Source organism: Ahaetulla prasina, chromosome 2, assembly GCF_028640845.1.
Source record: "Ahaetulla prasina isolate Xishuangbanna chromosome 2, ASM2864084v1, whole genome shotgun sequence".
Classification (NCBI taxonomy): domain Eukaryota; kingdom Metazoa; phylum Chordata; class Lepidosauria; order Squamata; family Colubridae; genus Ahaetulla; species Ahaetulla prasina.
This window is the reverse complement of record NC_080540.1, coordinates 15,201,306-15,213,679: the sequence shown is the minus strand read 5'-3', so window position 1 is coordinate 15,213,679 and position 12,374 is coordinate 15,201,306. Positions and strand designations below refer to the sequence as shown.

At 39.2% G+C, this 12,374-nt stretch overlaps 1 protein-coding gene across 1 annotated transcript; it reads right to left on the bottom strand.

Annotated features, from left to right (window-relative positions):
- Nucleotides 1-332: 332 nt before the first annotated feature.
- LOC131190385 (vomeronasal type-2 receptor 26-like) lies at nucleotides 333-12,167 on the bottom strand. Its single transcript, XM_058167704.1, has 7 exons — nucleotides 11,962-12,167; nucleotides 10,371-10,662; nucleotides 8,621-9,049; nucleotides 8,261-8,443; nucleotides 7,375-7,605; nucleotides 1,868-1,994; nucleotides 333-1,240 (listed from the first exon to the last, which is right to left on the bottom strand). The coding sequence occupies exons 1-7, from the start codon at nucleotides 12,165-12,167 to the stop codon at nucleotides 333-335; spliced, it is 2,376 nt and encodes a 791-aa protein (XP_058023687.1).
- Between the last annotated feature and the right edge of the window lie 207 nt (nucleotides 12,168-12,374).

Here is a 12,374-nt window from a genome sequence, read left to right as displayed (position 1 = left end):
CCTTATAAAAAACCTACACAAGGACGAAGCCAAACTGAACAAAACAGAATTAAACAGAGTGATTCCAGGTCAGTAAAGAAGTGAGACAAGACTATATACTCACTTCTTATTTATTCATCTTGTATGCTGAATGGATATTGAAGAAATGTAGATTAGAAGACGTAACATGGTTTTAAATTGGTGGGAGAAACATCAATAAACTTCCCTGTGCTATTTATTGATAGTAGGTTTGATTACATGGGAGAAAAAGAGAGTTCTTAGAACCAATAACAAAGAATTTACAATGTTTCATTTTAACCTGGCAATAATTTGAATTAAAAAACCTGCCAAAATCAAGAGCTCTCATTTTTCACAATTAGATGCCCCTTCATGTTCAAGTCAGGTCTCAGAATGATGATGTAACATTTTGGGAAAAAGATGCAGCAAAGTAAGCCCAGGTTGGAGGTCAGGATGGAGAAGATTTGCACAGCCACCATGTATTTCCCTTTGGTGCTCAGGTAGGTGGGGACAAAAGAAACCCAAACACTGCAGAAGAGCAGCATGCTGAAGGTGATCCACTTGGCTTCGTTGAAGGCCCCTGGTAGCTTTCGGGCTAAAAAAGCCACCCAAAAACAGATGGAAGCCAGAAAGCCCATGTAGCCAAGGGCACTGTAAAACATTGCAACTGAACCTTCATTGCATTGGAGAAGGATGTGTCCTGGTTGGGAGTATAGGTCAGAATCTGGGAATGGGGGAGAGATTCCCAGCCATATGAAACAGATGCCCACTTGAACACCGGAGCAGGAGAAGATGATGAAATTGGCCAAAGATTTCCCCAGCCATTTTCTCATTCTGCTGCCTGGCTTTGTGGCCAGAAATGCCACCACCACCATGATAGTCTTGGCCAGCAAGGATGACACGGCAACTGAGAAAACAACACTGAAGGCAGTTTGTCGAAGAAGGCAGGTCACTTTCTTGGGTTGACCAATGAATAGAAGGGAAGTCAAGAAGGAAAGCAGGAGAAAGATCAGCAGAATGTAGGAGAGATCCCGGTTGTTGGCTTTGACTATGGGAGTTTCTCGATATTTAATAATGATTCCTAGAACTAAGGCAGTGGTTAGAGACAAAAAAAGGGCAGAGATAGCCAGGACAAGACCTAAGTTTTCTCTGTAGGAAAGAAATGTTTTTACTTTGGGGACACACTGATCTCGCTTGTGGTTGGAGTGGTGGTCATCTGGACATTTTTCACAATGGGCTACATCTGGAAAAGACAAGCATTTTTTGAACAAGTGATTCAGTGACATTTAGTACATCATAACCAACTGACCAGAAACATAGATTCAGCAGCCCATCTGCATTCCATCTGAAATTCCAGTTGCCCCTTGAAAAAGCACCTTTGGGACAACCATGACCTGGATGACTGAGAATTTCCATAGACATATAACTTGGAGTAAATTTTCTGTTCTTTTCTTTTTGAAAGCTCTTCTCACTTTTGTATTTTAATTATTCTACCTTCAGTGAATTCTACCTTCACTGAAGTTTTTTTGGTCTGCTTCCTGGGTCTGGATGTAGCATGTCAGCATATGAGATCAAATCTTGCTAAACCAGAGCCATGGTGGTGCAGTGATTAGAATGCAGTATTCCAGAATAATCTGCCCACAGTCTGGAGTTCGATCCTGATCAGCCCAAGGTTGACTCAGCCTTCCATCCTTCCCAAGTTGGTAAAATGAGGACCCAGATTGTTGGGGACAGTATGCTGACTCTGTAAATTGCTTAGAGGATGCTTTAAAGCACTATGAAGCAGTATATAAGTCCAAGTGCATTTGCTATTGCTAATATATTGTCCTTAAAATATATGGTGCTCCTTCTTTGTTCTTCAACTACCTACCTTCCTGCACAGAGCTGGTTCCTTCCATACATGGAGAACAGTCATAGCAGCAAAGTGGTTCTCCCTCTCTCATGAGCTTGGTATATCCTGGGAGGCAACTTTCAGTACACCTAGAAAAGGGGGCCTTCTAAACAGAAAGAAAATCAGAGAAACATATGAATGAGAGGATTACTTCTAAAAATGAAAGTGAGCACCAAAGTGGGTTCATGAATTCAAGAAGATACTTTCAAGATCTTTTTCCAAATATAATGAAAATGTTTTTGTCTTAGTGAAAAGTCTCCACTAGCTGTTCTATTTCAGCAGGCTAGGATCCGAGAGTCCCCTTAATGTTGAGAAAAGACTGTTGACTCTCCAGTCTGGGCACATTATCTTTCTGGGATTTTTCTGCATTTGGACTTCAGATCCCATCAGATTCAGCCCACTGATCAATGATGCAAAACTGTGGAACATGTAGTCCAAAGCATGGAAAGTACGGGGTTGCTCTCTCTTATCTTAGCAATTGCTAGAACACAATCTATCACAACATGTCTTCTGCCTTCTTACAGTATATATTTCTTAGATCTCGTTTTACTATCAACTCAGGCTCGAAGCAGATTCTAGTTTTGTGAACAAACATTGGATAACATTCAATAGAAGAGAATCTCTGTAACTCAGGGTTGAACTGTAAACTCTGAACTTGATGCTCTCTGAATTTGGTTGTCTGCTTGCACACATTTGACTAGATAACATTATCAGTGCTATGATCAAGCACACCAGGCATTGATGATGTTACCTAGTTGTTAATACCTGCAAACAACAACCAAACTCAGAGACCACCAAAGATTCCATTAACTAAATGCCCAACAGTAAATCAATCAATGTCGGAGGCCAGTTCCATAGTTTGTGAGCCTCTTAACTTCCTTACATGCTACAAGATAATTGGGCTAGCCAACAACATGTTTTGCATCCTACTCCAGCACAGTCTCATTCGTCATCTTCAGGCTTCAGTTTCGTGCTTCTGGAGCAATGTGCGGGAGGTTTACGCGGGAGAAACCAAAGACCTAGCTCATCGAACAAGAAACTTTATAAGAATAATTATGACTTGCTATGGCAAAAAGTTCAGAATGATATGAGTGTCTGGAAGAAATTGCAGTTATCCCTATTGGGAAGGATTGCGGCAATTAAAATGAATGTGTTACCTAGATTTTTGTTTCTGTTCCAGATGATACCAATAATTAAAAAGGATAAAAATTTGGAAGATTGGCAGATTGGGATTAACAAATTTATATGGCAGGGTAAAAAGGCGAGGGTTAAAATGAAAATAATACAGGACTCACGGGAAAGAGGTGGTTTAAGAATGCCTAACTTTAAACTATATTATGAAGCAGTAGCCCTTTCAGTAATAAGTGACTGGTTTAACTTAACAGAGGAAAGAATTTTGAATATAGAAGGTTATGACTTGTTATATGGATGGCATGCGTACTTATTTTATGAAAAAAAAGTGGATAGGGCTTTTAAGAATCATGTGTTGAGAAGTGCTCTTTTGCGGGTCTGGAAAAAATATTCCTATAAATTAGAATACAAGATTCCTATATGGGCAAGCCCTAGACATGCAATAGAGAATATAAATATAGAACAGAAACAGGAAATGATTACTTATAAAGAACTTTTGTATGCTGAAGGAGGTAGATTGCAATTAAAATCATTACAGGTATTAAATGAAGAAGGGAGGAATTATACTTGGTTTCAATATGGGCAAATAAGTGCTAGATGGAAAGAAGATCAAAAAATTGGTATAATGCAAAGGGAGGAAAATTTAATAAAGCAAATTAGAAATCAGACCCAGGAGCATATAAAGAGATTGTATAATGTGTTGCTTGAAATAGATTCGGAAAAGGATTTGGTAAAGGATTGTATGATAAAATGGGCACAGAATATTCAGGAACCAATAATGTTGGAAACATGGGAGAAAATTTGGGTTAGAAATGTTAAGTTTACACAAGCACAGAATTTAAGGGAAAATTTTTATAAGATGTTTTATAGATGGCACTTAGATCCCAAAAAATTATCATGTATGTATCCTAATATCCAAGCGAAATGTTGGAGGTGTGATTGTGATGATGCTACATATTTTCATATTTGGTGGACTTGCAAGAAAATTAAGGTCTTTTGGATAAGAATTTGGTGGATTATTCAAAATGTACTGAAGAAGAAGATAAAGTTCCTGCCACAATTTTTCCTTTTGGGAATTATAACGGATTGTACAGGGATTGAGACTAAATTGATTCTGAATTTAATAACAGCAGCAAGACTGTTGATTGGACAATACTGGAAGAAGAAGAGATACCTACAATAGAAGAATGGATATTGAAAGTTATTAATTTGGCTGAGATGGCTAAAATCTCAGCGTTTTAAAAGACAATACGCAGGAAAGATATTTAATTGAATGGAAAAAATGGATTGATTATCTACAAAACAGATATCAGATTAAGAAATATCAGATTGTCTTTGAATAATTAGAAAGTTATTTTATGTAATGGGGAGGGGGTTGGGAGATGAAAAGCTTTGGATGTGGTTATTTGGATTGGAAGGGAAAATTTTATTCTATGTTTGGTTTATGTATAACAATACCTTGTGATTGACGCGGGAGGGGGGGGGGGGTGTTTTTTGGGAGGGAGGGGGGAAAAAGGGGGAAAATGTTTTTGTTTTTTAAAACTCTTTCAATAAAAAAAAAAAAAGACCTACATACAAACACCCGCGAAAACCTCAGAAAACAAATATATATATATATATATATATATATATATATATATATATATATATATATATATATATATATATATATATATATATATATATATATATATTTGTTTTCTGAGGTTTTCACGGGTGTTTGTATGTAGGTGTTTGGTTGTTTGGGTTTTCTCCCGTGTAAAATTGGAAGTGTCTTGGTGACGTTTCGACGAAGTCTCATTTGTCATCTTCAGGCTTCAGCTTCGTGCTTCTGGGAGCAAAAGAAGCACGAAGAAGCATATATATATATATATATTTGTTTTCTGAGGTTTTCGCGGGTGTTTGTATGTAGGTCTTTGGTTGTTCGGGTTTTCTCCCGTGTAAAATTGGAAGTGTCTTGGCGACGTTTCGACGAAGTCTCATTCGTCATCTTCAGGCTTCAGCTTCGTGCTTCTGGGAGCAATGTGTGATCGCAGCTGTTTCTTCCTTTTAACTGCTAGTGGGGGTTTGAACTGATTGGGTGGGAGCTTGGCTGTGCTCTGATTGGATGGGGGGTTTTCTGTGCTCTGATTGGCTGGGGGTGTGTCCTGTGTTGGTGGGGGCTTGGTTGTGCTCAGTCTAGTCTGTGCTGCAGGGGGATTTGAGCTGGTGAGCTGCATAGCTGTTGTTTGGCTTTGTGGTCGTGCTACATCTTCATAGTGGGTGTCAGTCTGCTGCATGAATGGATTGGAGGGGTTTGAAATGGCTAATGTTGCAGCTGCGGTCTGGCTTCTGGTCCTTGGTCTATAATATAACCCACCCAAGCACATCCTAGATCTGACCAACCACTGCCTATCCAACACATACTTCATCTATAATGGACAAAAATACAAACAAGTAGAAGGAGCACCCATGGGATCACCCCTCACCTGTCATTGCCAATCTCTACATGGAACACTTTCAAACCCAAGCTCTAGAAAAATCTGATCACAAACCCAAACTCTGGCTCAGATATGTAGACGACACCTTCATAATCTGGCCACACGGAAAAGAAAAACTTGACAACTTCCTCACACACCTCAATAGCCTACACCCCAAAATACAGTTCACCATGGAAACAGAAGTTAATAACCAACTTCCCTTCCTGGATGTCTTAGTCTACAGAAAACCCAATGGCTCCCTAGGACACACCATCTACCAGAAGAAAACACACACAAACCGCTATCTGCACGCACTCTCACACCACCACCCAGCACAGATCAACTCCGTAGCCAAGACACTCATCTCCAGAACAAAATGCTTAGCTGATGAACAACACCTAAAACCCGAACTAGACACTCTCACTAACGTACTAACATCCAATGGATTCCAAACAAATAAGATTACCAAGCTAATCCAAAAGAACCCCCCACTAAAATCCAAGACAGAGAACAAGAAAACGGCACAGCCCTCCTCCCATATATAAAAGGCACCACAGACAGAATCAGCAAGATCCTCCACAAACACAACATCAAGACAGCATTCTGCACAAACAGAAAAATATCCACCATCCTAAGAAACCCCAAAGACAAAATTGAGTTAGAAAATCAAGGAGTATATGAAATCCCATGCACCGCCTGCCCCACCACATACATTGGACAAACCAACAGAAGAATAAGTGCATTGAAGAACACAAGAACTCATTCAAAAAAGAGGAACCAACTTCTTCCCTGGTCCAACACTTTAAAGTCACAGGACATGATATTGACTTTAAAAAGACCAGAACTATCGCCAAAACTGAACACTTTAACAACAGAATAATCAGAGAAGCCATTGAGATAGAAAAACGCACACACAGCATGAACAAACGAGATGACACCTCCCACCTACCAGCCATTTGGAAACCCGCCCTTATTGACAAACGAGTCCCTAACACGAGGAATGACACCAGACCCACACTCACAAGGTCCACACAGGATGTCACCACCGCACATCCACCCAGAAAGCAGACCCAAACCCACACTGATCATGAAGCACGACCAAGGACCAGAAGCCAGACCGCAGCTGCAACATTAGCCATTTCAAACCCCTCCAATCCATTCATGCAGCAGACTGACACCCACTATGAAGATGTAGCACGACCACAAAGCCAAACAACAGCTATGCAGCTCACCAGCTCAAATCCCCCTGCAGCACAGACTAGACTGAGCACAACCAAGCCCCCACCAACACAGGACACACCCCCAGCCAATCAAAGCACAGAAAACCCCCCATCCAATCAGAGCACAGCCAAGCTCCCACCCAATCAGTTCAAACCCCCACTAGCAGTTAAAAGGAAGAAACAGCTGCGATCACACATTGCTCCCAGAAGCACGAAGCTGAAGCCTGAAGATGACGAATGAGACTTCGTCAAAACGTCGCCAAGACACTTCCAATTTTACACGGGAGAAAACCCGAACAACCAAAGACCTATATATATATATATATATATATATATATATATATATATATATATATATATATATATATATATATATATATATATATATATATATATATATATATATATGTATATGTATATGTATATATATATATATATATATATATATATATATATATATATTTGTATTTCTCATAAACATATTTAAATGTACAGTCTCTTATCCATCATTGATCATTGATCATTCATCTTATCCTTTAACTTTCATGTCTCTTTCAACTGTCCTTTTACCAGTGCAGACCTTGCATTGTAGTGAAAAGATTGATAAACCATAAAATCACATGAATACATAATAACAGATGAATAATAAAACCCCCAAAGAGGCAGACTTAATTACCTGGTTAAAAGACGTTGGCCATATGATGGCGCTCTCATGGACAAAGATCTTGAGATCTGAAGAGAATTCTTCTTTTCCAATATTCCCAATTACCACCCCAGCAGCAGATTTGTTGGGAAATACTGCCCAGTCCATAATATCAAAGTTGACAATAAAAATTCCATTCTCATCCAAATAAACATCATTTACAGAAAAATTGGAAATCTGGAAGTTTCTTAGAAAAGGATGGAGCTAAAAAGATATGGAGAATCACACTTGCAATGTATACATTCTCATTTCAATCCTAAATAAAAACAGTCCCAGCGCTTCTATCTGTAAAAGCGGTACAAAGATTTTTTCCCCCTCTAATTTTCTCTCTCTCTCTCTTTCTTTCCCACTCCCACTGTCCCTCACACACACACACACACACACACACACACACACACACATACACACACACCTTTTCAGTTTAATATTTTGGCCTGCTTTATGAAATTGGTAATCTCAGATCCCAAACATGTTTTGACTCCGGCAAACTCACCATATTCTTATGGTTGGTTTCGCACTTCTGGTATTGGTTTTACCAAAAAAAAAAAGTCCAAATTTTGTTTGAATAGAACCTTCCAGTTTTTTCAGACATCGTTGTCTATTCTCAGAAGCACATCTTGTTAGTCTGGAAGAGTCACCAACACAACCTCTTTCTTTCTCTCCCCCCCCCCCATCCCCGCTCTCTCTCTCTCCAAACCGCCTCATCTGCTCAGAAGAAATATTAGAAATGGGTAGCTGTTGTTGCGTTCCGTCCCATCTACCCCCCCATCCGTCTCTGTTTATTTTTAACATAACATTCAAGAACTGAAAAGGAACCATCAGCAAAATTGTGAAAAACCATTATCTTAAATGGCTGTACCATCTGGTTATCCCAAATACGCATCTTCCTCTTACTCCTTTGGGAGGAAAATGCAGCACTGAGGGCCCAGGCCACAACCTGGATTATTGTGGAAACACTGCAGCCATCCTCAGACAGGATTCTCTCAACCAGATCCTGGGGTGGGATCTCCCAGGTCTCTTTTTCTAGGCATCTCTTCCAAACCTTCTTAGACAATAAGGGGATTGAATAGGAACACTGAAATGCTGCCTCCCCAAAGTTCCCCGTAGCAGAATAATGTGACTTAAAATCATAATATTGTGTCTTTTTCTTTGTCTGAGTTGTGAAGGATAATAAAAGATGGTTATGCTGGAGATTAACCAGCTGGTAAAACAATCTCACATTGATATCCGACAAAGCTGTGGCAATCCATACTTTCTCCTTAAACAGGATTTGATTTTTTTCAATATTTCGTATTAGCACTGCTAGGGTTAATATGGCCTGAGAGTCCAACTGACAAACAATACTTTTCGCTTTAGTGTCGCTAAAATATTGAAGGAAGTGCTTTTTTTGCTTTTGATCCTGAACTTTGGGTAATCTTTCAGAGAAGGCAACACAGACACCATCCAGTACGGTTCTTAGCACGAAAGTTCTTCTGAACCTGTCCCCAGTTTCATTGTCCGGAGCAGCGAGGCCGATCCACATCCATCGGAAATGGAGCAGCAGTTTGACAATTGCCAAGTGAGGAGGTTCTTGCTTTGGAGTCACCCGATAGAAAAATGGAAAATGGTGTTTCTGCTCTGGAATGTGACTGATGACCCCATAATTGATCTAAGATGAGATAGAAAAAGATGGTTGATTGCTTTGCTTTTAAGGACAAAAATAAGCGCTTACCTCTAAGGCAGCGGTTCTCAACCTTTGGGTCGGGACCCCGTTGGGGGTCGAATAACGATTTGCCAGGGGTTGTCTAAGACCATCGGAAATATGGGAAGTATACTTGCGAGTCGAAGAATTGCGCTCAAACGGTTGACTCCACAAGCCAGCTGCAGGCTCTTCATATTGCTAGCCGAATTCGGCTTCAGGCGCGATGAATTAAAAAAGAGAGAAATCTTTGCTGTGATGTCTCCCTCTCAAACCAGCTGCAATCACTCCCAATCACTAGCCTAATCTGGCTTCAGGCGCGATAAACTCAATAGGGGAGGAGTCTCCACTTTAATGCCTCCGTCCTCAAGGCAATCGCAAGCAGTTCAGATCACTAGCCAATACGGCTTCAGGCGCAATCAATTCAAAACGAAAATAATTTTATGGTTGGGGTCGCCACATCGTGGGGAATTGTATTAAAGGGGTTGCAGCACTATAAAGGTTGAGAACCACTGCTCTAAGGGCTTTTCTTTCTTCTGATGCTAACCCTACACTCACACAAGAGGACAAATATATTCACCAAGTTATACAACTGCACAAAACCTTTTATTAGATATGCTGTTTTATTGTTCTATTGGATTTTTTCCCCATTCTCCAATAACAAATTGCTGTATTCATCTGTACTCTTTTATTGTAAAGCCTGGTGAATGACTGTTAAAAAACGATATTTGATTTGATTTGTTTGATCATGGATTGGGGAAAATGGAATGCCATGTGAATGCAGCAGAAAAAAATGTGTCAGCTGAGTATTTTCTCCTTGTCTTTAAGTACAAGTAGGGGAAAAACCTTCTTAAACTAACGTTTGTCCATGTTATTTCCATTACAATCCCTGAGATTTTCTTTGGACTTGGTTGGAATAAGGGTGAAAAGAAATATTTTGTCTCTGAAGACATGTGACTGCAGGGACCAGAAGACAGGGAGAAGAGGGAGAAGAAGGGTTGGTGAAGTGGATGAAAATTTTATGCAAAATATGGTTGAGAGCACTTCAGTTGAGCTACGGATGTAGGTTCCTTCAGCTGAAAAATCTCTTTGTGACCTGTGTATCTTTAAAAAAAAATCAAGACATGCAGATGTCTGAATGAAGAAAGAGATATTTCAATGCCTGATAAAAATATAATATTCCAGGTGCCTTTTAAGTTCTGTCATCTGACTCATTTTATTTATCATCTGACCTATTCTGGACTATCAGTAGACTTGATAAAATGAAATTAGCTTCAAAATTCATTCATACTTGTGGAACTTTGTAGATGCCCAACATAGCTGAAATGTAATTAAAGAGTTCTGAATCAGTCCCTTCAAGTACAGCCAGAAGATTGTTTTGTCTTCCACAACTGTAGTTTGGGACATTCTCTTGCCCTGTAGAGAGCAAATCCATCATCACCTCATATGTTATCCTTGCATTGAAAAAGTTCTCATAGATGCTGTAGCCCAGGGTGATGTTTCGTAAGAGCTTTGGATTCTGGTTGATCTCATGAATGGCAAAGAAGAAGGGCAGGACGTGCCAGAAGCTCATACTCTTTATACTGCAAGATAAGAGACTGCAGTTGGTTTTCATCATCAATTCATAAAATCACATCACATTACCTGAAGCTGTTCCTTTATGACATTTAGCAATCAGTTGGATCGCTGTCTTATGAGACTAGCCTGGAAATTTAACAATCTAAAAATCTGAAATTAGTTATAGAATGCATCTCTAATATATTTCTAATTGAGTTGCCCAGGGTGATGTTTGATAACAGATTTGGATTCTGGTTGACCTCATGAAGGGAAAAGCAGGATGGAATCAGACCAAAAGCTCCCTCCCTACATTATAATGCTGGAAATATTCTCAGAAATTCATTGTTCAATTAAAAAAAAAAGTGAGATGATTGTATTAGTCATTGATGGGACCTCGCAAGGTGATTGGGTGTTGCTGTTAGAAGGATAGTCCTACTGACTACAGAGAACTTAGTACAAGCTTGATGGACATTACCTTACAGATGACCCACACCCTGTTAAAGACCTTGGAGTTTTCATTTCCAATGATCTAAGTGCAAAAGCCCACTGCAACTACATCGCAAAAAAGGCTCTAAGAGTTGTAAACCTAACCTTGCGTAGCTTCTTCTCCAAAAACGCTACTCTACTAACCAGAGCATATAAAACATTTGCTAGACCAATTCTTGAATACAGCTTGACTGTCTGGAACCAATATCACATTTCTGACATCAATACAATTGAACGTGTCCAGAAATATTTTACAAGAAGAGTTCTCCACTCCTCTGAATACAACAAAATACCTTATGCCACCAGACTTGAAATCCTGGGTTTAGAAAATTTAGAACTACGCCATCTCCGACATGACTTGAGTTTAACTCATAGAATCATCTATTAGATTTAAGCTTAATGTTAACCGCTCCAATCTTGATTGCAGAAAATATGACTTCAGTAACAGAGTTGTTAATGCTTGGAATACACTACCTGACTCTGTTATCTCTTCCCAAAATCCCAATTTGGTTGTCTCTTCAACCAAAAACTGTCTACTATTGACCTCACCCCATTCCTAAGAGGTCTGTAAGGGGCGTGCCTACTTACAAGCATGCCTACCATTCCTGTCCTGTTGTTTCCTTTCTTTATATTCAATTAATTTAGTTATTACATACTCATACTTATATATATATATACCTATATACTGTATAGTTTTTCATGCTTACGCTCATATATACTGTGTGACAAAATAAATAAATAAATAAATAAATAAATAAATAAATAAATAAATAAATTATAAGAAAGGCAGTAGAAAAGATAAAATTTATCACTAGTGTTAAGTACACATCAGGAATTACCTTACAAAACGGTGGTTTGGAGGCTTAAAGAAACTGTATGGTTTAAATAGAGCGTTAGATGTAGAAATGATTCCACCAATCAGGAAATCTCCTGGCTTGTAATAATTAAATTCGTGTTTTTCTTCTTTCAGCACATTTAATGGACATTTGGTCATCAGCGTCCCACATGGAAAATGGGACACTAAGAGAAGCAGGAGCAGCAGCATTTCCGATATCATAATGAAGATCTTCTGTAGTTCTTTGAAACAGGCGCCACTGTCTTTAGTTTCAGGGAAATCTGAGGGGAACTACAATTCTCTTGCCAAAGGACACAGATACACTGACTTGTTCAAGCAGGATAAAATTTAATCTGGCCCATTAAAAGGACAAACATCAAAATTCAGACCTGTACAGTCTGCTTACAGGAGGAATCT